The sequence below is a fragment of the Rana temporaria genome, chromosome 1 (assembly GCF_905171775.1).
Source record: "Rana temporaria chromosome 1, aRanTem1.1, whole genome shotgun sequence".
NCBI lineage: Eukaryota > Metazoa > Chordata > Amphibia > Anura > Ranidae > Rana > Rana temporaria.
Genome location: NC_053489.1, coordinates 12,866,402 through 12,892,906, shown reverse-complemented (window position 1 = coordinate 12,892,906; position 26,505 = coordinate 12,866,402). Strand labels below are relative to the sequence as shown.

The following is a 26,505-nucleotide window of genomic DNA, read 5'->3' as shown; positions in this document are numbered from 1 at the left end:
TCAACGTGCTCGGATAAGGGTCTGGTGTGGATTTTTAGGGGGACTCCACGCCATTTTTTTTTTCAATTTGGGGTGGAGTTCCCCTTAAAATCCACACCAGACCTGAAGGGTCTGGTATGGATATTTGGGGGGACCCCACGCCATTTTTTGGGGGTTTTTTTACGGCGGGGTTCCCCTTAATATCCATTCCAGACCTGAAGGGCCTGGTAATTTAATTTGGAGGGACCCCCTTTTTTTTTTTTTTTTTTTAATGAGCAATGACTCTATTCTTTATAGCCATGAGTACTTTAACCACTTGCCCACCGGGTTAATTCTGGCACTTCTCTCCTTCATGTGAAAATCACAATTTTTTGGCTAGAAAATTAATCAGAACCCCCAAACATTATATATTTTTTTTTAGCAGACATCCTAGGGAATAAAATGGCAGTCATTGCAATACTTTTTGTCACACCGTATTTGCGCAGCGGTCTTACAAGCGCACTTTTTTTGGATAAAAATCACTTTTTTGAATTAAAAAATAAGACAACAATACATTTTGCCCAATTTTTTTATATATTGTGAAAGATAATGTTACGCCGAGTAAAATGATACCCAACATGTCACGCTTAAAAATTGCGCCCGCTCGTGGCATGGCATCAAACTTTTACCCTTTAAAAATCTCGATAGGCGACGTTTAAAAAATTCTACAGGTTGCATTTTTTGAGTTGCAGAGTAGGTCTAGGGCTAGAATTATTGCTCTCACTCTAACGATCGCGGCGATACCTCACTTGTGTGGTTTGAATACCGTTTTCATATGCGGGCGCTACTCGCATATGCGTTTGCTTCTGTGCGCAAGCTCGTCGGGACGGGGCGCTTTAAAAATTTTTTTTGGGGTTTTCTTATTTATTTTTATTTAGTTTTATAATGTTTTACACTGAAATAAAAAAATGAAAAAAAAATGATCAGTTTTCTTCCTATTACAAGGAATGTAAACATCCCTTGTAATAGGACTAGTGTGTGACAGGTCCTCTTTATGGAGAGAGGCGGGGTCAATAAGGCTGGAAAGCATGGTATTGAAAAAAAAAAAAAAAGTTCTCATGCTTTCAGCTGCAATCATGTTCGTTCACCACAGTGGTGTAGTGTATAGCACTTTGACCTAGCAGCAAAAGAGTCGTTGGTTCGAATCCCGCCCGTGACAGCATCTGCATAGAGTTTGCATGTTCTCCCTGTGCCTGCGTGGGTTTCCTCCCACAATATAAAAACACGCTGTAAATCGGTTCCGGTCTAAATAAGCCCTAATATGCAGTAGTATATTTAGGTTTGGTTCTGCCCTAGGCCTGACTACATATCTGCACCTCCTAATAGAAAAATGACCCACCCCTTCCTGTCAAAGCCACACCCTGTTTTTGTATGACCCGCCCAGTAATTTTCAGGGGACCCACACACTAGTTCTGGGGGGCACTGGATTCCCTTAACCACTTCCATACCAGGCACTTACGCACCTTCCCGCCAAGCCAATTTTCAGCTTTCAACACTGTCGCACTTTGAATGGCAATTGCGCGGTCATACAACACTGTACCCAAACAAAATTGGCGTCCTTTTTTCCCCACAAATAGAGCTTTCTTTTGTTGTTATTTGATCACCTCTGCGGTTTTTTTTTTTGCGCAACAACTAAAAAAAGACTGCAAATTTTGAAACAAAAAAACTTTTTTATTTTTTTAGGTTAATTTTTTTGTAAATAAGTTTTTCTCTTTCAATTACGGGCACTGATATGGCGGCACTGATGGGCACCGATGAGATGGCACTGATGGACATCGATGAGGTAGTACTGACGGCACAGATGAGGTGGCATTGATTGGCGGCGCTGCTATGCGGCACTGATGGGCACTCATAGGCGGCACAGATGGGCGGCACTTATGGGTGGCACTGATGGATACTTATGGGTGGCACAGGTGGGCACTGATAGGTGGGCACTGTGCATGGATGGGCACTGTGGGGTGGCACTGATGGACACTGTGGGGTGGCACTGATTTTCCCAGTCAGTGCCCATTTGTGGGCACTGATTGGCATCTTTTTTCTTATTTTTTATTGCTTTTTGTTTTTTTGTTCTATATATTTTTTTGTTTTTGCACACCCTGGTGGTCCAGGGTGGGCATCCCTGGTGGTCCAGTGTGGTGATCCGAGGGGGGGCTGCGCTGATAAACAATCAGCGCGAACGCCCCCTGTCAGGAGAGCCGCCGATCGGCTCTCCTATACTCGCGTCTGTCAGACGCGAGTGAGGAAGAGCCATCGATGGCTCTTCCTGTTTACATCGTGATCAGCCGTGACTGGACACGGCTGATCACGTGGTAAAGAGTCTCCGTCTCCGTGAGAGACTCTTTACCGAGATCGGAGATGCAGGGTGTCAGACTGACACCCCGCATCACCGATCGCCGCGCTGCGTGCCCCCACAGGCGCGTGCGGCATGAAATCCTGCAGGACGTCCTGTCAGGATTGTGTAACCACTTCCCGGACGTAAATCGGCCATAGGCTGGGCGGGAAGTGGTTAATTTGCATAGTTTTTCTCTCACTTCCTGTTTGGCTATGGGGCAGGAAGTGAAGGCAAATCTCCCCAATTGGACACAGATAATACAAAATAAACTGACAGGGCCTATAACCCTCCCTCACTCTATCCAAAATTAAAGAAAATAAAACTTGTTGATTATAGTTCTTGTCAGGGGCGGACTGACCATTGAGTCACTCGGGCACTGCCCGAGGGCCCCATGCCACTAGGGGGCCCCATCCGGGTTGCCAGGCTCAGTAAAACCAGGGACAGTATGTAAAAATCTGTGTTTTTTTTAGATCTGTCCCTGATATGTCCGAAAATGACATGCTTTTAATGTGAATATCCCAAGATTTTAGCTGCCCGCCTCTGCACTACCTCCTGGCGTGGTGGTCATCTGTAAGCCAGAGGGGCCCCATAATCTTCTATTGCCCGGGGGCCACATGAGTTGTCAGTCCGCCCCTGGTTCTAGTTTAAGCACAAATTTCATAGAGTTTTATTGAGAGCCCCAAAAAATATAACCATGCCAATAGGCCAGGATAGAGCGTTGCTAATATGTAGGAATGTGTGCGTTAGAGCACCCCACCCAATGTTAACTAAAAAATTATTAATTTGCAAATAAGTATTATCTGCTCATTTTTTGGGGATGTCTGCACCCCTGATAGTGACAACATTTGTGAGGTGTCTTCACCCTTTCTAATTCATTCACTTCCTGTCACATAGCCAAACAGGAAGTGAGGGTAAAACCTTACTAATATCTTTTCTTGGGGACACAGAGATCAATCTAAATAGTTTCCCATTATGTAAATTGCACTCTAGCATTTTGCTGTGTACACCCCAAATTATTAGGGATCTTGGACTTTGGGGTCCATTGACTAAAGGCAAATCCACTTTGCACTACAAGTGCAAAGCAAGGAAGAAAGAAAACAAAACAACTTTGCTTCTACAGGATTGGATGTTAAAACCATCAGTGCTTCCTCTCTGATTTTCAGCAACTATGCTTGTACTGCAGAGTGGCTTTGCCTTTACTAAACCCCAAACTAAATAATCATTTGGGGCAGGGATCCTCAAACTACGGCCCTCCAGCTGTTTTAGAACTACACATCCCATGAGGCCTTGTAATGCACTGACATTCACAGACATGACTAGGCATGATGGGAATTGTAGTTCCTGAACTGGAGGGCCGTAGTTTGAAGACCCATGATTTGGGGTGTACACAGCAGTGCTGGAGTGCAATTTGCTTAATGGGGACACTAGTTAGATTGACCTGTGTCCCCAAGAAATGACACTGGTAGGGTTTTAACCTCACTTCCTGTTCAGCTGTGTGACAGGAAGTGAAGCCAATTTTAAGAAAAGGGACACAAAGCTCAACACAAAAATAAAAAAACACAAAGCAGGGGTTCTAACACTCACTTGGCTTCCCTCAAACACCCACAATTTGAATAGGATTGCCTTGCGCTAGATTTAAGCACAGTGCTGTAAATCAGCACGTCAAGCCTGTCCACCAATAGCAAACCCCCCCCCCCCAGGCCATGTTTGCAGGTTTTCCTTCATCTTGCACATGTGCTTTAAAATACAGTCTGGACAGCAATTCTTGATAAGAGAAATCCCCAAAACATGTCCTGTCGGGGGTACTTGAGGGCTGAGGACCACTGCAGAATAAATAAAATACTTACCAGTTTTTGTCTTTAAAGTCATGGAGAATAAACATGGCAAACATTTCATGATTACACACCAGGAAAGAAGCTTAGACAAAAATCACATAATTTGTTAGGCCCAAACCTAGTTCAGCTGCAGCTGTCAACATATGTAGCATGAAAAAGTAACAAAAGACAAACTTAACAATTTTAAAGTAATTTTTATTGGTCAACAAAACAAGGAAAGCAAAAAAAGACAAACAAACAAAAATACATTTCAAAATTCTAAATAACCATAGCTTTACACATTTTTCATAAAATAAGGCCACATAGACAAATACATCAAAGTGAACATCATTTAAAAATAAACCAAAACCATTGGCAAAACAAAACCCATGCAACAAACCACATTTGTGTTTAGCAACAGCATTTCTGCCAGCCTGCCCCTTCTGAGGGCAGCTGAGGACTGATCGATCCAAGCTTTTTATAACAGTGCTAGTAATGAAGCAATTGAAATCACATGAACAAATTGCAGTCTCTAGTTTGGGTGAGCTTGTAATTGGGCACACCTGCAATTAATCCAAACCACGCTCTATGAGCATCCAATGAGTGTTTTTCACCTTTTAAAAAGAAAGGATATTTTTTTTCTAAGTGTTTGAGCATGCTCAGTTCATCACACATGTAGGAACCAAGCTGCAATGGAATGAGAGCTTTTTTTTTTTGGTTTCCCCTGATCTGATGCTTTCCAGCCTGAAGGGGAGGTGTTAAAGACAGAAGTAAACACGCACATTTAATAATCTATTTGTGTGAAAAAAAAGGTTGCCAATTTTGTTTGGGAGCCACGTCGCACGACTGCGCAATTGTCAGTTAAAGCGACGCCGTGCCGAATCACAAAAACTTGCCCGGTCATTGACCAGAAATATGGTCCGGGCTCAAGTGGTTAAAAATTAACAAAACACAAAAGTGAGCCCAATTTTTGGGGATAATGTGAAAGATGATGTTACACTGAGTAAATAGATACCTTACATGTCACGCTTTACTATTGGAAACACTCCTGCAATGGGGCCAAAATGAATTCCGTGAATATCCCCATAGGCAACCTTTTTCTTTTTTTTCCAGGTTACCAGTTTATAGTTACAAAGAAGGTCTAGTGGTAAAAGTATTGCTCTCGCTCTAACGCACGCGTCAATACCTCACATGTGTGGTTTGAACGATGTTTATATATGTGGGCGGGACTTGCGTAAGTCCCGCCCACATATGTAAAAATTAGTTTTACTTTTTGCTATAATAAATATCCCCAAAAATATATATTCAAAAAACTAAAAAACCCCTCAGTTTAGGCCGATACGTATTCTACATCTTTTTGGTTCCAAAAAATCGCAAATAGCGTTTAGTGTTTGGTTTTTGCAAAAGTTATAGCGTCTACAAATTTTTTTTTTTTGTTGTTTTAACTAGTTATTGGGGCGATCAGCGATTTTTATCGGTACTGCGACATTATGGCGGACACATCGAACACTTTTTTGGAACCATTGGCATTTTTCTAGCGATCAGTGCTGTAAAAAATGCATTGCTTACTCAAAAAATGCCACTGGCAGGGAAGGGGTTAACACTAGGTGCGAGGGAGGGGTTAAATATGTTCCCTGGGTGTGTTCTAACTGTAGGGGGGGGGACTGACATGTGTAAATGACAGATCGCTGTTCATGAAGGGGAACTCCAGACCCCCCAAAAAAAAAATAAGGTGGGTTCCCTCCAGGTGCATACCAGGCTCTTAGGCTTGGTCTGGAACATAAGGGGTTAAACCCGCGCAAAAAAAAATAGCGTGGGGGTCCCCCCCAAGATCCAAACCAAGCACTTATCCCAGGCACGCAGTCTGGTCAGACAGGAATGGGGGTGGGGACGAGCGAGCGTCCCCCTCCCTCCTGAGACATACCAGACCACATGCCCTCAACATGGGGGAGTGTGTGCTGTGGGGGAGGGGGGCACTGCCCCCCCACCCCAAAGCACTCTTGCCCCCATGTCGATAGGGACAAGAGCCTCTTCCCGACAACCCTGGCCGTTGGTTGTCGGGGTATGCGGGCGGAGAGCTTATCAGAATCTGAGAGACCCCTTTAATAAAGGGGTCCCCAGATTCCGGCCCCCCACCCTATGTGAATGAGTATGGGGTACATCGTACCTCTACCCATTCACATGGGGGAAATGTAAAGTAAAAAAAACACCACACAGAATAAAATATTTTATTAATCTGCTCCGGAGCCCCCCCTTTCTTCTTTAGCTCTCTTAGAAGGGGGGGTTTCTTCTCTCCCGATCTTCCGCCGGGACCCTGGGCTTCGGTGATTTCTGCCGGGGGAGGGCGCCATCCCTCGGTCCTCTCCGGAGCCTTCCGCCGGATGCCCCCACCCCATTTAAGCTCTTTTTCATTAGGGAGGGGCATCCGGACTTCGGGGTCTTCTGCCGGGGGATGGCGCCTATCCCCCGGTCTTTCCGGTGCCTTCCGCCAGGGTTCCGGTCTTCCTGGTCTTCTGCCGGGGGTGCGCCAACTCCCCGGTCTTTTCTCTTCTGTCTTCTCTGCTCCCTCTTCTGCCTGGCTCCCCCGCGGAGCCAGGGCTTTCTTCCGTCTTCTTTCTTCTCTCTTCCTTCTTCTGCCTGTCTCCTCCGGGAGCCCAGGGCTTGTCTCCGCTGTCTTCTTCCTTCTCTTCCATTCGATGTTGACACAACGAGGTTCCGCGCTGACATGCCGTGTCAGCGGCGGGCATGGACTTATATAGGGTAATGCCACCATGTGACCTCAACCCATGTGACATCACATTCCCTGGGCATGATGGGAATGTGATGTCACATGGGTTGAGGTCACATGGTGGCATTGCCCTATATAAGTCCATGCCCACTGCTCAGACGGCATTCCAGCGCCGGACCTCGTCGTGTCAACATCCAATGGAAGAGAAGGAAGAAGACAGCGGAGACAAGCCCTGGGCTCCCGGAGGAGACAGGCAGAAGAAGGAAGAGAGAAGAAAGAAGACGGAAGAAAGCCCTGGCTCCGCGGGGGAGCCAGGCAGAAGAGGGAGCAGAGAAGACAGAAGAGAAAAGACCTGGGAGTTGGCGCACCCCCGGCAGAAGACCAGGAAGACCGGAACCCTGGCGGAAGGCACCGGAAAGACCGGGGGATAGGCGCCATCCCCCGGCAGAAGACCCCGAAGTCCGGATGCCCCTCCCTAATGAAAAAGAGCTTAAATGGGGTGGGGGCATCCGGCGGAAGGCTCCGGAGAGGACCGAGGGATGGCGCCCTCCCCCGTCAGAAATCACCGAAGCCCAGGGTCCCGGCGGAAGATCGGGAGAGAAGAAACCCCCCCTTCTAAGAGAGCTAAAGAAGAAAGGGGGGGCTCCGGAGCAGATTAATAAAATATTTTATTCTGTGTGGTGTTTTATTTTACTTTACATTTCCCCCATGTGAATGGGTAGAGGTACGATGTACCCCATACTCATTCACATAGGGTGGGGGGCCGGCATCTGGGGGCCCCCTTATTAAAGGGAGCTCTCAGATTCTGATAAGCTCTCCGCCCGCATACCCCGACAACCAATGGCAAGGGTTGTCGGGAAGAGGCTCTTGTCCCTATCGACATGGGGGCAAGAGTGCTGTGGGGTGGGGGGGGCAGTGCCCCCCTCCCCCACAGCACACACTCCCCCATGTTGAGGGCATGCGGTCTGGTACGGCTCAGGAGGGGGGGGGGCGCTCCCTCGTCCCCTCCCCCATTCCTGTCCGGGCCAGACTGCATGCTTGGGATGAGGGCTTGGTTTGGATCTGGGGGGGACCCCCGCGCCGAATCGGCGCGGGTTTAACCCCTCACGTTCCGGACCAAGCCTAAGAGCCTAATGTAGCCCTGAAGGGGGACCCGCGCCGATTTCAAGTTTGAAATTTGGCGCCGAGTTCCCCTTCAGGGCTGAAAACAGCTCGGAGATTCCCGTGCGCCGCGTCACGCAGCGCAATCACGGGTACGCCGCTTGGTATTTACCAAGATTTTCACGGCGTACTGACAAGGCGCACGGGAATCCCTGACTTTTCTCTCTGCGCATGCCCAGTATGCAAATGAACCTCCCGAGGTTCAGGCGCACTGTGCAAGCGTACGGGGATCTGTTTTCAAAAAACACTTTCCCTTTCAATTCGGCCCGCCAAACACTTTAAAACACATGTCACTTCACTTCCCCTGCATCCCCCCACCTCCCCCCCTAATAAACTCCCGCCCGAACCCCCGCAATTTACAGTTTAATGTGCCGTGCGCCAGGTCTGTACTGGTGCACAATGCACCCTCTCCTGGGCGCACGGAGCACATTAGTAACTAGGGAAATACACTGCACTAGCAGCGTATTTCTTTAGTAAATGGCCAAACGGCTGCTACTCCTGCTTTTACTCCATGAGTCATGGAGTAAAGGCTTGGTAAATCAGGCCCAATGTGTCATACAGAAGAACAGTTTGATTTTCCTCAAGGATTAGTACAACCCAGTTTCGGCCCTGGAACCCATGAGACTTTTTGGAGACTTAGGAGGGATGACGTTTCCTGTCCTGGGTCCAGGTTTGTCAGACAATCAGCATTCTGATTGTAGAGGCGAGCACAGCCCTTTTAGAATAGGGACTGACTATGGCTCAGGGTTCCACCTTCCAGAGGAGACCTCTGGGCTGCAGGTTGACCAGCAGATACATGAACACATGAAAGACAATTGTCTGCCTGCACTGAATAGGACAACATCGGGAGTTCCAGTTGCCGCAGGAGCAGCATGTGAACATCATTGTGTTCTGTATTGAGAGTCTGAGATCTAGGCTGAGATCTGTGTAGTCCAAGGTCAGCTCCCTTATAGCCAGCAGGCTGTGTTTTTTTTTTAATGCTGTGCAGAGGCGGAACCCCAGTGTGGGAATTCTGATGTGAGGAACCTTTACTTTTATACTAAACCTGCGGCAGCCAAAAAATAATTAAAATTATATATGTACTGTCAAATAAAAATTACATTTATTATAGACATAGTTAAAAGCCAATTGAGTTTCATTGTACATCTCCATTAGGTGGTCATTTGTGGATTTCCGGTTGTACAAGGGTTATATGTTCGTATAAAAATCCTAGGCTTTATCAGGGGTTTAACAAACCAACCAAAAGACACAAAGGACCTCAGAAGACCCACAGAGGGTCACCACTGAATTCAGGACCACCAATGAGAGGGGACACCATGCGGCCACAGAGAACACACAGTGAACTGGTTAAAAGAAGGCACCAGACAGGGCAATTATATAAAGTTTGTGAGGATGTGGAAACCTTGGCTAGACGAAACAGGATGTCCTATATAAGAAGATGGTAGTGGGCCCTCAAATTTAGCACATCTCTTAACACATTATCGAGTATAGTTTCTATTTATCGAGTATAGTTTCCCACTATACCCCAAAACGATCTTTACTGTCGGCGAATCGCAACCATCTTATGCCAAAACCATATCATTTTGCGGCAGCTGGTGGAATAACTCTCCAAGTCTTTGGAGTATTCCTATGGAATAATCTTCCTGAGAGTATGCGGAAAATTAACTCGCTAACTCATTTTCGCAAGGTACTGAAGACTCACTTACTTTCCAATGTATATGAATAATGAACATGTGCTATTTACTACTAACCAGCTCATCAGCCTGCCCTGACTTGTTGCTGCCTATTTAAATGTGGACTGGTATTCTGCTTCTTCAACTTTTCTTTTTTTATTTCATTTTTTTCCCTCTGTTTAGATGATCCTCCTTATGTTATTTCAGTTGTTATTTATTACTAATCTATTCTGTATGTGATATCTGCTATGCTTATTTTTTTATTATCAGTATATGTATTTGGTCTGTCTAGCGCTTAGGCGCAGTTCTTGAACTGTATTTGGCGCTTAACAAATAATAAAATAAAATAAAATCAATTATCGCTTCCTAGGGAAGAGATAATAAACAAAGTACATTCACCCCAAAAACTGGTTTATGGTGAGCGGGAAGGGAGGGGGGTGGGCGGATGAGGGGTTGAGGGGTGGGCAAGGGGGCGGGTAAGGGGGTGGGAGGAAATGAGGGAAGACAAATTTGGAACTGAGTGGTTTTTCACTTTTCACAATGTTATAAAGAAAAGAAAGGGGAAGAAATTAAAAGGGGGAAAAAGAGGGGAAAAAAACAATGGTTGTGTATTTAATATGTCAAGCCATGCACATTGGTGTACTGTTTTTCTTTTTCTTTTGTACCCTTGATATGCAAACAATAATAAAAACATTAAATGCTAAAAAAAGAAAGAAAAAGAAGGCATTTGGAATGAATACAGGGGGGCGCTTGCAGATAAAGCAACTTATGTACAAATTGGATTGATGGATTGTTGCTTGCAAACAGCAGAATCCCGTGTAACAGGTCACCCTCAATCCCCTCAGGTTGCCCTCAATCCCCTGTGGTGACCCTCTGGGGTTCTTCTGGTGTCTTTTGTTTCTTCCGGTTGGTTCGTTACTACCCTGATGAAGCCTAAAGGTGATGTTGGGATATCATACAAACATATAACCCTTGTATAACTCAAAATCCACTTGTATGACCGCCACAATGAAACTCAATGATCTGATCTGATTGGTTTTGAACTATATCTATAATAAATTTCATTTTTAAGTACCATTGGTTTCTATTATTATCTGTTGGCACCGCTATATAATCCCACCCCAATTCTCTCTCTATATTTGACTTTTCGGGATGAGGTGCCGAATGAGGTGTGTTTGCTTAATAGACATGTGCACAACAAAAATTTTCGTATTTTTTTGTTCCGTTTCGTCTCGTTCCGTAGATTCGTAAAGATTCGTAATTTCGTAAGACTCAAGTTTTCCTTTTCGGACCCGTTCGTATTTCGTAAGACTCAAGTTTTCCTATTCTGACCCGTTCGTATTTTCGTAACAGTTTTATTTTCGTTTATACTGAATGATTCATAATTCTGTCTAATTTATTTTCGTTGATTCGAAATTCGTAATTTTTCGCTTAAGCCCCGTACACACGGTCAGACTTTTTGCCAACAAACGTCAAAATGAAAGTTTTCCAAAAAATCTGACCGTGTGTACCCTCCCTCGGACAAACTTTTTCGGTTTCAAAAGTCTGGCCAACTCCCTTCAGACAAAAATCCACGGAAAAGTTTGTTTGAAGTCCGATCGTGTGTACGAGGCTTTACACTGTACAATGTGACTCAGCACAAAAGAGATAGTAGATAAGCCGACCTAACTCTGAATCTACGCCGGCGTTTGTTTAAGTGTATTCTCAAACATAGATACACTTAAACAAAGCTAAGATAGGCCGGCTTGCGCCGTTCTATCTTAGCTTGCAATGTTTCTGATGGCCGCTAGATGGCGCTTCCATTGCGGCCGGCGTAGATTATGTAAATGAGGGGATACGCCGATTCACGAACGTACGCCAGGCCTACACCGTTGCATTACGTCGTTTCCGTAAGGCCTTAGGCGGCCTAAAGTTATTTCACCTATGAGGTGGAATAACAATGTTAAAGTATGGCTGCGGTTCCCGCCGCGAGGTTCGAAATTTTTGCGCCGTTTGCGTAAGTCGTCCGCGAATCGGGAGTTACGTCGTTTACATCCACGTCGAAATCAATAGGCCCGTACGGCGTACTTAGCCGCAATGCGCACTGGGAAATGTAGTCGCCCGGCGCATGCGCAGTGTCAAAAAACTTCAAAAAACGTGAGGTCAAGCCTCATTTCCATACAACACGCCCCCCTCCAAGTCATTTGAATTAGGCACCCTTACGCCCGCTCGTTTTAGGCTACACCGCCGTAGATTAGCAGGGAAGTCGATTGTGAATCACTACTAGCCTAACTAATTTACAGCGGTGTAGTCTAAAAAGGCTAGGCTAGGCCGCCCTAAAGTTAGGCAAATGTGTGTGAATCTACCTATTTGTGTTTCCTAAGCAGACCTTAATTCCAGAACTCGTATATCTGTATATAGTAATGTGTGTTCTTCTGCCTTCTATGAAAAGCTGCACAAATATGTGAGTAATCTTCATTACACGGATGCAGGCGAAGTCAAGACCTACTTTACCGAAAGAAGAGAAGTTCCCTCCGACCTTTTTTTACAAATCTGGGTTGTGAATGAAAATTCTCTGTTTTCTAGTGGCATGGTTTCCATTATGGAAGGCCCAGACTATGTGCCGGAATCATTTGCAAATATGAGTAGTCCCAACTTGTGGAAAACAGGCAGAGTAAGAAATCACTTGATTGTTTTTTGTTTATACTGTTGGCTGGGAAAGGTTCATAATTACTAGGATTTATGGGTAATTTAGCTTTCACACCGAGCGTACGCATATTTGCGTCCTCGGCCTTCGGGGGTTATACCGGGATGATGCCTGCAGCTGCAGGCATCATCCCGGTACCGTTGTTTAGAGCCAGCGATTGCCTATCCAGACATAACAACCGATGCGGCTAAAAGCAATCCCTCCTCCCGCCGCCTCTCGTCGCTCTGACCTCTCGCCGCTTGGTTGTTATGCCGGAGGAGCGGGAGGGGAAATCCCCCCTCCTGCCGCCTCTGGCCGCTCTGACCTCTCGCCGCTTGGTTGTTATGCCGGAGGAGCGGGAGGGGACATCCCCCCTCCCGTCGCCTCTCGCCGCTCATCCCCCATCCCACCGGGAGACCCGATCCTTGATCTGGTGCCTCCAGTGTCCAGGCGCAGACTAAATCTAAGCCGTAAATGGCTTTGATTCAATCTCCACAATGTAAACATGGAAGCCGCTCAGACTCATGACGCCACTTCCGGGTTTCTCAGCTGCCAATGGCGCCATATTTAAAAAAGTACACAGTATTCAGAATCGCCGTTTTCGGTGATCTGAATACTTTGAAGTGCAAAGGAGGGATCCGGGGGTCTTTTAGACCCCCGATCCCTCCATAAAGAGTACCTGTCACCAGCTATTACTGTCACAAGGAATGTTTACATGTTAATGCGTCCTCGGCTGTCCTCGGTTAATGTTTACATTCCTTGTGACAGCAATAAAAGTGATCAAAATGTAAAAAAAAAAAAAAAAAAACATACGGAAGTCGCGCCCGCATATAAAAAAAGGTGCTCAAATCACACATGTGAGGTATCGCCACGATCGTCAGAGCAAGAGCAATAATTAGCACTAGACCTCCTCTGTAACTCTAACCCGGTAACCGTAAAAAAAAGTTTAAAGTGTCGCCTATGGAGATTTTTAGGTACCGTAGTTTGTCGCCATTCCACAAGTTCGTGCAATTATAAAGCGTGACATGCTTCGTATCTATTTACTCGGCGTAACATCATCTTTCACATTATGCAAAAAAAAATCTGCTAACTTTACTTTTTCATTTTTTTTAAATTCATGAAAGTAAATTTTTCCCAAAAAGTTGCATTTGAAACACCGCCGCACAAATACCGTGTGACATAAATATTGCAAAAATCGCCATTTTATTCTCTAGATTCTCTTCTAAAAAAAATATATATATAATGTTTGGGGGTTCTAAGTAATTTTTTAGCAAAAAATACGGATTTTAACTTGTAAACGCCAAATGTCATAAATAGGCTTAGGCATGAAAGGGTTAAGATATACAGTACTAGAAAATGTGTCTGTCCATGAATGGGGCAATTTTTGGAGCCAATGAAGGTTGTTGATTGCAGTAAGTTTGTGCATGAGTCAGTGTGACAGTTGTGAGATATATTATTAGGTGGGGCAGTGACACCAGTCAGTATGACAGCTGATGGGAGATTCTGAACAAAGACTGATGTCATTATGGGATACATTAACCCCTTCCCGACCGCCGCATGTATATATACGTCGGCAGAATGGCACGTACAGGCACATTGGCGTACCTGTACGTCCCTGCCTTTCCGCGGGTCGGGGGTCCGATCGGGACCCCCCCCCCCCGCTACATGCGGTGGTCGGATTCCCTCGGGGAGCGATCCGGGACGAGGGAGCGGCTATTCGTTTATAGCCGCTCCGTCGCGATCGCTCCCCGGAGCTGAAGAACGGGGAGAGCCGTATGTAAACACGGCTTCCCCGTGCTTCACTGTGGCGCTGCATCGATCGAGTGATCCCTTTTATAAGGAGACTCGACCGATGACATCATTCCTACAGCCACACCCCCCTACAATTGTAAACACACACTAGGTGAACCCTAACCCCTACAGCGCCCCCTGTGGTTAACTCCCAAACTGCAACTGTCATTTTCACAATAAACAATGCAATTTAAATGCATTTTTTTGCTGTGAAAATGACAATGGTCCCAAAAATGTGTCAAAATTGGAGAATAAATAACATAGAGAAAATAGAGGAACTCATAAGCATTTCCCAGGAGAAAATAATGAAATTCTCAGAAACATGGCGTGATTGGATGATTTTCAAGGACTCACAGTCAACTAGCACAAATATTCATTGAGACTCAAAAGTATCAGCAACAAAACTATAAAAAATGCACACTGAAGTGGAAGGATTATATTTGATAAACACCCTAAGTCAAGCAGATTTATGTTAAACCCTCTACCCCCCCCCTTTTTTTTTTTTTCTCTCTCTTTCTCTCTCTCTCTCTCTCTTCTCCTCTTCTTCTTTCACCCCTCTTCCTTCCCTTTCCCTTCCCCAACCACCCTCCCCACCCCTCTTGACCATTAAAGAATTACTACTACTAAAAACCCTATATACTGGTCAAGATGGACACAACAAAAATGTTCTAGGATGAACCCTATGGTTCATAATGCATAATGAAAATTGTACAATCTTCTATGTCTTACTTGTATGCCTTTTATATGCCCTCTTCAGATGAGGATGGAATTGCAACACATGATTGTATGCTGAAGTTTTAAAAAAAAAAAAAATGTTTGCAGTAATTTCTGTTCATAGCCAAAATAAGCTATATTCTCGCTACTTTTTTTTTTTGGATGTATCATTGTACTTTACTGTATGTTCTCATGTTCACCCAATAAAAACGTATGAAACCAAAAAAAAATTGTCCGAAGCGTCCGCCATAATGTCGCAGTCACGAAAAAAATCGCTGATTGCCGCCATTAGTAGTAAAAAAATAATAATTAATAAAAATGCAATAAAACTATCCCCTATTTTGTAAACGCTATAAATTTTGCGCAAACCAATCGATAAACGCTTATTGCGATTTTTTTTACCAAAAATAGGTAGAAGAATACGTATCGGCCTAAACTGAGAAAAAAAATAATTTTATATGTTTTTGGAGGAAATTTATTACAGCAAAAAGTAAAAAATATTTTTTTCAAAATTGTCGCTCTATTTTTGTTTATAGCGCAAAAAATAAAAACCGCAGAGGTGATCAAATACCACCAAAAGAAAGCTCTATTTGTGGGGAAAAAAGGACGCCAATTTTGTTTGGAAGCCACGTCGCACGACCGCGCAATTGTCTGTTAAAGCAACGCAGTGCCGAATTGTAAAAACCCCTTGGGTCATGTAGCAGCATATTGGTCCGGTCCTTAAGTCGTTAAGATGCAGTGATACAGATACTGGTGAGAGTCAACCTGTTGTGACCCTATATCATGAACTGATGCCGTGTACACACGATCATTTTTCGGGTTGTAAAAAAATTTTTTAATGCCATTATAACGATGGTGTGTGGGCTTCAAAGCATTTTTCGGGTTCTGAAAAACGGGCAACAAAAAAAAATTCGAACATACTCTATTTTTTAACGACGTTTTTAACGTTGTCGTTTTTCGGGTTGTAAAAAATGGTCGTGTGTAGGCTTTAACGACGTGAAAAATCCGTGCATGCTCAGAAGCAAGTTATGAGATGTTAGCGCTCGTTCTGGTAAAACTACCGTTCGGAAGGGAGTAAGCACATTCATCACGCTGTAACAGACAGAAATGCGAGAATCGTCTTTTACTAACACGGAATCGGCTAAAGCAGCCCAAAGGGTGGCGTCATCCGCATGGAACTTCCCCTTTATAGTGCCGTCGTACGTGTTGTACGTCACCGCGCTTTGCTAGAGCATTTTTTTTTTCATGATCGTGTGTAGGCAAGGCCGTTTTAATGATCGGGTTGAAAAAAAACGTTTTTTCTAGAGCCTGAAAAACGTCATTTTTTAAAACCTGAAAAATGATCGTGTGTACGCGGCATTAGTTCCACCAGCAATAGAAGATATCAACACATGAGCAAAACATGTACCACCCCACCCCACCCCCTCGTTTAGATTGCAAGTTCCACAAGGTGTTTTTTTTTTAAATAACAAACATGTTATGATAAACTGAATTTCAACCTATAAACCAAACTGTGAAAATAGAACAAAAATGTAGCGTTCATGAGATCAGTACCCAAGTACCAATCACTAAACAACTGTAAACAAATCACTAGTGATAAAACTAATATATATACCGTATTTATCGGCGTATAAAGCGCACTTTTTCCCCCTTAAAATCAGGGGGAAATCGTGGGTGCGCGATATACGCCGATCCCCGCTGTCTCTGACAAAGACCAAGCTGAGCCGAGTGTACTGCACACTCGACTAGGCTCGGCTAGGATTGGCCATGCTCGGCTCTGCCCGCAGCCACACGAGAGGAGCCGAGAGAAGCCGAGAGGAGCCAAACACACCGGAAATCCGGCTTTGCACAGCTCCACTGAGGCGCCAAACTCAAACACACGCTGCAACCCCTGGCAGACGGACGCGACGGACACTGACAAGGCTGGACAGACCGGCAGATGGATGCAAAGGACACCGACAAGGCTGGATGAACCCCGGGCAAGACAGCAGACGGACACCGACAAGGCTGGACGGACCCTCAGCCATTCTACGTATTGTACGTCACCGCGTTTGAGAACGAGGAGATTTTGTCTTGACCGTGTGTACGCAAAGCAAGCTTGTCGAGTTCCTCGACAAGCCTAAGGCCCCATACACACGAGAGGATTTATCCGCGAATACGGTCCAGCGGACCGTTTCCACGGATAAATCCTCTCGTGGATTTCGGCGGATTTTCATGCGATGGAGTGTACACACCATCGCATTGAAATCCGTGCCAAAATCCTCTGGCGATGACGCTTCGCGCCGTCGCCGCGATTATGACGCGGCGACGTGCGCGACGCTGTCATATAAGAAATTCCACGCATGCGTCGAATCATTACGACGCATGCGGGGGATCCCTTCGGACGAATGGATCCGGTGAGTCTATACAGACCAGCGGATCCATCCGTTGGGATGGATTCCAGCGGATAGATTTGTTTGGCATGTCAGCAAATATTCGATCTGCTGGAATCCATCCCAGGGGAGAAATATCCGCGGAAACAGATCCGCTGGCGTGTACACACCATAGGATCTATCCGCTGAAACCCATTCGCTGGGATTTTTCAGCGGATGGATTCTATCGTGTGTATGGGGCCTAACAAGGAACTTGTCGAGGAAAACCATGTGTCTTTTCCGACGAGTTCCTCGGTCGTGTGTACGAGGCCTTAGTTTGTGGACTCTATAACTTTTCTACAGGCTAATATACACTGATTTGGGTTATTTTCATCAATGAAAGGTAGCAGAATACACTTTGGGCTACATTTTTGAAGAATTATTTATTTAAAAATGTCAAACAATTTTCAAAAAAAGAAGAAAACGTTTTTTTTGCCAAATTTTCAGTCTTTTTCCGTTTATTTAGCAAAAAAAAAAAAAAAAGTGTGGTGATTAAATACTACCAAAAGAACGCTTAACCTTTGTGAAAAAATGATAAAAGTTTCATATGGTGTACAGTGTTGCACGACAACGCGATTGTCACACAAAGTGCGACATCGTTGAAAGCTGAAAATTGGCCTAGGCAGAAAGGGGGTAAAAGTGCCCGGTATTGAAGTGTTTTTTTTTTGTGTATAGCCTAATGAGGTATGATGCACTTTTATAAAATAATTAATATTAATATCTGATTTCAGATCCCGGTATCTCGATGTTCAGATCCCTGTTTACCCGGCAACAGAAAAAAGTTTGGATCTTCAATTCATATATGTTGCTATGAGTGCGTCTCGTGTCCAGAAGGAGAGATCTCCAACATTTCCGGTAGAGTTTGTATTTGTTAGTAAATAGTAAGTTATTGTTGGACTGTATAGAAGGTATCGCTGTGGGTAATGTGTGTGTCAGGGAGTAAGACATATGAAGTACATCTCTACAATGTGTGCACATTTTCCAAGACCCTGCCAGTACAGAAATATACCTGAAAGACAAGGAAGATTCAGACCACTGCACTCCAACAATCCCTTTTATTTGTTATAAACATGAATCACTTCATTACCGGCCCATTGTAAAATGACGTCCACAGATGGGATCTCCCATCCCGGGTGGACGTCATATGACGTCCTGGGCTTTGTGCGGTGATATCTGAATGATGGGTGCAGCTAGAGGCATCATTCAGATATCATTATTTTATGCCAACGATTCTGTGCACTATCCATTAGAATGCACGTGCCTCCACTGTGGGGACGCTCATTGTTTAGTGTTAGGACCACAGATTACAGGGTGCCTTGGCACACGCATGTGTTTGCAAATGTGTGCGGACAAAACCCCTGTTTTTAACGCCTACTGTTACATACAGGTTAATTGGTTGTTCTGCAGGCTGGTCGGTAAGGAGGCTTGGTTTTTCCCTGGGCATTCCCCAGGTTTTGTTGTCATCTGTGCACTATTATGCCTCGTACACACGGGCAAACATGTACGATGAAAACGGTCCGCCGGACCGTTTTCAGCGGACATGCCCGCCTGGAGATTTCTGTATGATGGCTGTACACACCATCATACAGAAATGAGAGACAATCCGCGCGGACAGACAGCGCGGTGACGCGTTCGCGCCGTCGCCGCGATGATGACGCGGCGACGTGCGCGACGCTGAAAGGTCAATGCTTCCACGCATTCGTCAAAGTCATTCGACGCATGCGAGGGATGACGGCCGCTTGGACATGTACGGTAAGTCTGTACAGACGACCGAACATGTCCGACAGACAGGATTCCAGCGGGCATGTTTCTAAGCAAGTTTCGAAACATTTCCCCGCTCGAAAACGGTCTGGCGGGCAAATGTACGCTGGAATCCTGTCCGATCGGCCGTACACACGACCGAACATGTCTGCTGAAACTGGTCCGCGGACCAGTTTCAGCAGACATGTTTGGTCGTGTGTACGGGGCCTTAAGGCGTCATGCACACTGGACATTTTTTGACGTTTTTACAGCAGCTGTTTTTGGCAGTAGACGTTTTTTTTTCTACAGTCATTAAACTCTCCATCATGTTATCCTATGTATCCATGCACACATAGGCTGTTATCAGCAGTTTTGGGCAGTAAAAAAAAAAAAAAAAAACGAGTGGGTTCTGAGAGACGTTTTTCAGCTGTAAAAACGCTCTAAAGCTGATAAACGTCGATAAACGCTCAAAAACTTCACTCACCAGCGTCTTTTAACATTTTTGATCAATTGAAAAAAATATAGGTTTTCTTTAAAAAAAAACGCAAAAAAACGCTAACGCAGAAAAACGCTAACAAACGTTATTGAAAAACGCTAAAAAACGCTATTGAAAAACTTTGAAAAATGAAAAAAGTTGAAAAACTCACTGCAAAGCTACTGGCGTTTTTATAATGTTATTTTACACGTGCAAGTGCTGTATTCTCAAAGCACTTGCTCCTTAAGTTGCGACGGCGTAGCGTAAATCGGCCGGCGTAAGCCCGCCTAATTCAAATGTGGAAGGGGGGGTGTGTTTTATGTTAAACTACTGTGACCTGACGTGATTGAAGTTTTTGCGGAACGGCGCATGCACCGTCCGTGGAATTTCCCAGTGTGCATTGCTCCAAAGTACGCCGCAAGGACGTCATTGGTTTTGACGTGAACGTAAATGACGTCCAGCCCCATTCATGGACGACTTACGCAAACGACGTAACTTTTTAAAATTTCAACGCGGGAACGACGGCCATACTTAACATTGGCTACGCCTCATATAGCAGGGGCAACTATACGCCGGGAAAAGCCTAACGTAAACGTTGTAACTTTACTGCCTAGGCCACGCGTACGTTCTGGAATTCGCGTATCTAGCTAATTTGCATACTCGACGCGGAATTCGATGGAAGCGCCACCTAGCGGTAAAAAAAAAATGCAGTTAAGATCCGACAGCATAAGAGACTTACGCCTGTCGAATCTAATGGATATCTATGCGTAACTGATTCTAAGAATCTGACGCATTGATACGACGGGTCGGATTAGGACTTACGGCGGCGTACATGGCGCTGCGCAGTCGTAAGTCCTTTAAGAATCTGGGCCATAGAGAACATCTCTGCACTACATGAACACTTCTCAGGCCCCGTACTCACGACCAAACATGTCTGCTGAAACTGGTCCGCAGACCAGTTTCAGCAGACATGTTTGGCCGTGTGTTGGCCCGAGCGGACCATTTTGGGACGGATCGGACAGGTTTCCAGCGGACAACTGTTTCCCGGACTTGTTTTAAAACAGTCCGCTGGAAACCTGTCCGCCCGGACATGTACGGTCGTCTGTACAGACCTACCGTACATGTCCTGCCGCCCGCATCCCTCGCATGCGTCGAATGACTTCGACGCATGCGTGGAAGCATTTTTAAGGCGGCCCGCCCACGTCGCCGCGTCATTGTCGCGGCGACACCACGTCATCGACGCGGCGACACCGCGGACACGCCCCGCGTAATGTTTACGCGCGGGCTTCTGTTCGATGGTGTGTATAGCCATCGAACAGAAGTCCCCGGGCAGTCCCCGGCCAGACATGTCCGATGGAAACGGTCTGCAGACCGTTTTCATCGGACATGTCCTGCCGTGAGTACAAGGCCTCAGTGTTTTACCCCTTTAACTCCTTGGCACCGAGCAACCGCATATTCGCACGCAATATGTTTTTTTTTTTTTTTCATATTTATATGCATGTGATAAAATCCTTTATATTCATATGTATACGTTCAATATATATTTCTACATATATGTACATATATATTTATATTCACATGCACTTTATACAAAACTCTTCTTGTTTGCTTTTTGGGCTCACATGTACACTTTTATTCTTTCACTTAGATCTATTCATGAGCACCTCACTCAATCACATATGTTAGTCATGTCTTTGATTGAGTCCACAGAATTTGTTGATTGGATTCAATCAATCACTCACTTGGTCACATGGTCAATATAGATAAGTATTTATATGAAACAACGTTTTGTGATTGTTAGCTATGATTAGCTCTTATTTATAATCCATTTATATTTCCAGGATAGATCTAGGGGTGACTACTTTCAACCTCTAATATCTAGTTCTTATTTAGTGAGGGCTAGAAATCGTTTTATATCTCCCTCCCTCTACCCCAGTTACTTAACTTTGTGATAAATAGTGATTTTATCTAGATAATATATAGATATTGTGGGCCAGATTCACAGAAACAGTATCTGCTGATACTCCGGCGTACTTTCAAATTTGCCGCGTCGTATCTTTATTTGTAATTCACAAACAAAGATGCAACGGCATTTGGCTAAGATCCGACAGGCGTACGGCTTCGTACGCCTTCGGATCTTAGGATGCAATACTTTGGCGGCCGCTGGGTGGAGATCGCGTCGTTTTCCCGCGTCAGGTATGCTAATTAGCTGTTTACGGCGATCCACGAAGGTACGCGCGTTCGTCGCATTCTCTTACGTCGTCGCTAGTCGGCAAAGTTACGGCTGCTATTTAGGTGGTGTAACAATAGACAGCCCATGTTAAAGTATGGCCGTCGTTCCAGCGTAAAAAATTTTTTTTTGCGTAAGACGTCCGGGAATTCGAAAGGACGTAACGCACGTCGCCGTTCAAAAAACACGTTTGGGGCGCCGTAATTTCACGCAAAGCACGGCAGGAAATTTCCTAACGGAGCATGCGCAGAACGTTCGGTGCGGGAACGCGCCTAATTTAAATGGTACACGCCCCATTTGAATTAGGCAGGCTTGCGCCGGACGACTTTACGCTACGCCGCCGCAAGTGCTTTGTGAATCAAGCACTTACGACGAAAACTTGAAGCAGAGTAACGTAAAGGGGATACGTTACGCCTGTATCTGTGTCAAAGAATCGTACAATTAAAACACTCAAAAAAAAATACACTCGATATATTCGAAAATATATAAAAAAAAGAGGGAATAACCCTCTTATTCCATTTTTACAGTTCATATATGTGTCTTATACTATGTTGTTCAGTGATTTAATCTATAAGATCTCTTCTCCCTTTGTGTTTTTGTGCCTTCCATGGGGTTCTAACGAGGGCACAGAGATCATAAGCACGCTAATACAAAAAATGAGGGGGGGGTATACCAGGGAAAGGAGAAAAAAAAAAAAAAAGGGAACAGAAAACGAGGGGGGGAAAGGTAAAGAGAACAGGGGGGGTAGGCCCATAGAGCCAATAGCCTGGGGGGAGGGGTCAACAGTCAGTTCCCAATGGGGGGGGAGAGAAAACAAAAAAGCATATGGACCCTGTAACGGAACGTCCCACACTCCGCTTGAGTGTTTCCGTCATATACCGCATTCTATCAGTCAAAAGAACTGTTTGATGGTGTGAAACGCGTCAGTCCTTCTGTCCGTTCTGCTGTGGCATGTATTTTTGATCCTATTTTTTACGAATAAAGGCACATTTTTGTAGTGCGGCTGTCCAAAATGTTCTCTCATCCTAATAACAAAATGTTAATAATGGTATATTTTCCAAACCAAAAGATAAAAAAAAAGGAGAAATACATTTTAAGGGTTTTCAGACAATTTAAATGGAAACTCCCCATTATCATCTTTTCTGCCTATAACACGTTTCTTGTGCTCATTAGACATGTGCACACTGAAATATTTTGTTTCGGAATTTCGTTTTCGTCCGAAAAATAAATTTATTTAGTTAATCCCGAAATTCGTTTTTTATTTATTTCGTTTTCCGTAAAAAAAATGCATTTGTCCGAAAATCCAAATTAAGGTCGAATCTGTCATTGAAGGCTTATGGTGTCTGTCGCATGTTCTAAGAAGAAGGAGAAAAAAAAAGATTTGACAGAATCTTTAAAACAATAAAAATATTTTAGACTCTTCATGTCTCTCTATGTCGAATCTTTTCTCTCTATGTCGAATCTTTTCTCTCTATGTCGAATCTTTTCTCTCTATGTCGAATCTTTTCTCTCTATGTCGAATCTTTTCTCTCTATGTCGAATCTTTTCTATTTATGTAGAATAATATTGGACTAATAGAGTTAAGGTTAGGCACAATTAAGGTCGAATCTGTCATTGAAGGCTTATGGTGTCTGTCGAATGTTCTAAGAAGAAAAAAAAAAGAAGAAGATTCAACTGAATCTTAAAAAAAAAATGTTGACTCTTCATGTCTCTCTATGTCGAATCGTTTCTCTCTATGTCGAATCTTTTCCCTCTATGTCGAATCTTTTCTCTCTGTGTCGACTCTTCTTCATGTCTCTATAATGTCAAATCTTTTTTCTCTATGTCGAATCTTTTCTATTTATGTAGAATAATATTGGACTAATAGAGTTAAGGTTAGGCACAATTAAGGTCAAATCTGTCATTGAAGGCTTATGGGGCCAGATTCCAATTGAAATGCGTTACGCTGTGGCGTAACGTATCCCATTTACGTTACACCGCCGCAAGTTTACAGCGTAAGTGCTTGATTCACAAAGCACTTACCTGTAAACTTGCGGCGGCGTAACGTAAATCCGCCCGGCGCAAGGACATCATTGGTTTTCGACGTTAACGTAAATGGCGTCCAGCGCCATTCACGGACAACTTACGCAAACGTGAAATTTAAAATTTTTACGCGGGAACGACGGACATACTTAACATTGGTTAGACCACCTAGAGGGCATGCTTAGTTTTACGCATCTCTACGGAAACAACGTCAATTTAGATCGACGGGCAAAGCGGACCTTCGTGAATCGCTGTAACTAGTCATTTGCATATTCTACGCCGACCGCAATGGAATCGCCACCTAGCGGCCGGCCTAGAATTGCAGCCTAAGATCCGACGGTGTAACACAGTTACACCTGTCGGATCTTAGGGCTATCTATGCATAACCTGATTCTATGAATCAGGTGCATAGATACGACAATCGTATCTCAGAGATACAACGGCATAACAGGAGATATGTCTTTTGTGAATCTGGCCCACGGTGTCTGTCGAATGTTCTAAGAAGAAAAAAAAAAGAAGAAGATTCAACTGAATCTTAAAAAAAAAAATGTTACTCTTCATGTCTCTCTATGTCGAATCTTTTCTCTCTATGTCGAATCTTTTCTCTTTATGTAGAATAATATTTGACTGATAGAGTTAAAGTGGAGGTTCACCCAAAAATTCTATTTTTAACATTAGATTGAGGCTAATTAAGGGGAGCAGAAACGGGTATTTTTTTTTAAAATCAATGCCGTACTTACCGTTTTAGAGATAGATGTTCTCCCGCCGCTTCCGGGTATGGGCTGCGGGACTGGGCATTCCTATTTGATTGACATCCTTCCGACCATTGCATACATCGCATCACGAGTTTCCGAAAGTAGCTGTATAGAGCCGCACCGACGTTCGGCTTCTTTTGGCAACTGGTGACGCGATGTATGCGACCGTCGGAAGCCTGTCAATCAAATAGGAACGCCCAGTCCCGAAGATCATACCCGGAAGCGGCGGGAGAACATTTATCTCTAAAACGGTAAGTACGGCATTGATTTTAAAAAAAAATACCCGTTTCTGCTCCCCTTAATTAGCCTAAATCTAATGTTAATTTTTTTTTTTTTTCGGGTGAACTCCCGCTTTAAGGTTAGGCACATTCGACCACAACGAAAACAAAGCATTTGTTTATGTCGGATCTTTCAGCTTTCGTTTTATGTGCTTTCGTTAACGAAAATACCTGAAATTCGGATGAAAATGCATTCGGACGAAAACGAATGCACATGTCTAGTGCTCATTGTGTTTGTATTGTTCTTCCTGCAGACAGTGAAAACTGCATGAAATGTCCTGATGAAGAATGGCCAAATGAGAAGAAGGATCGGTGTGTTCCAAGAGTGATGGAATTTCTCTCCTACACTGATGATCCCATTGTTGGAGTATTTTCAGCTGTCTCCATCCTCTGTTGTCTTCTGACTGGTTTAATATTGGGGATATTTATACATTACCGGGACACCCCCATTGTTAAAGCCAATAACCGGGACCTGAGCTATCTTCTCCTGGTCTCCATCATGCTGAGCTTCCTCTGTGTCTTCTTGTTCCTCGGCCATCTAGTAGATGTGACCTGCATGCTGCGTGTCACCTCTTTTGGTGTCATCTTCTCAGTTGCCGTCTCTTCTCTACTTGCCAAAAGTATCATGGTGTGTATTGCTTTTAAAGCCACCAAACCTGGGAGTCCCTGGAGGAAATGGATGGGAGCCAAACTGCCCAATTTTATCATTTGTGTCTTTTCACTGGTCCAAGTCATAATCTGTGTCACTTGGTTGTCTATTTCTCCCCCCTTTCAGGATCGGGACACTCACTCTTATCAGGGGAAGATCATCATTCAGTGTAATGAGGGTTCAGTTATCGGCTTCTACTCTGTCCTGGGATATATGGGGCTTCTGGCAACTGTGAGTTTCATTATCGCTTTTTTAGCCAGGACATTACCGGACAGTTTTAATGAGGCCAAGTACATCACCTTCAGCATGCTGGTGTTCTGCAGTGTTTGGATTGCCATGATCCCGGCCTATATGAGCACCAGAGGGAAATACATGGTGGCTGTGGAGGTTTTTGCTATAATGGCCTCAAGTTCTGGACTTCTTGGCTGTATATTTTTCCCAAAATGTTACATAATTCTGTTCAGACCTGACCTGAATACAAAAGCAGCTATCCACTAATATGTATGGAGGAACACTGGGTTACTAGTAGTCATAGCATTATCTCTATTACTGGTAGGGATGAGCCGAACACCCCCCAGTTTGGTTCGCAGCAGAACATGTGAGCAGGCTAAAAATTAGTTTGAACACGCAAACACTGTTAAAGTCTATGGGACACGAACATGAAAAATCAAAAATGATAATTTTAAAGGTTAATATGCAAGTTATTGTCATAAAAAAGTGTTTGGGGACCTGGGTCCTGCCCCAGGGCACATGTATCAATGCAATTTTTTTTTAAAACAGCATTTTTTTGGGAGCAATGATTTTAATAAAGCTTAAAGTGAAAAAATAAAAGTGAAATATTCCTTCAAATTTCGTACCTGGGGGGTTTCTATAGTATGCCTGTAAAGTGGTGCATTTTTTCCTGTGTTTATAACAGTCCCTGCACAAAATGACATTTCTAAAAGGAAAAAAAGTAATTTCAAACTACTCGTGGCTATAATGAATTGTCGGGTCCCGGAAATTACAGATACAAGCTATTGAAAAAAACCACATGGGTTCCCCCCCCAGTC

General features: G+C 44.3%; 1 protein-coding gene across 1 annotated transcript in view; it reads left to right on the top strand.

The window, feature by feature from the left end:
* Window positions 1–26,023, top strand: part of LOC120937429 (vomeronasal type-2 receptor 26-like) — a 47,985-nt gene extending 21,962 nt beyond the window's left edge. Inside the window, exons 4-5 of the mRNA XM_040351043.1 lie at window positions 18,039–18,162; window positions 25,062–26,023. Of these exons, the coding sequence (XP_040206977.1) occupies window positions 18,039–18,162; window positions 25,062–25,954 (1,017 nt within the window). The 3' untranslated portion in view covers window positions 25,955–26,023. The remainder of the gene's footprint in view (window positions 1–18,038; window positions 18,163–25,061) is intronic.
* Window positions 26,024–26,505: the final 482 nt, after the last annotated feature.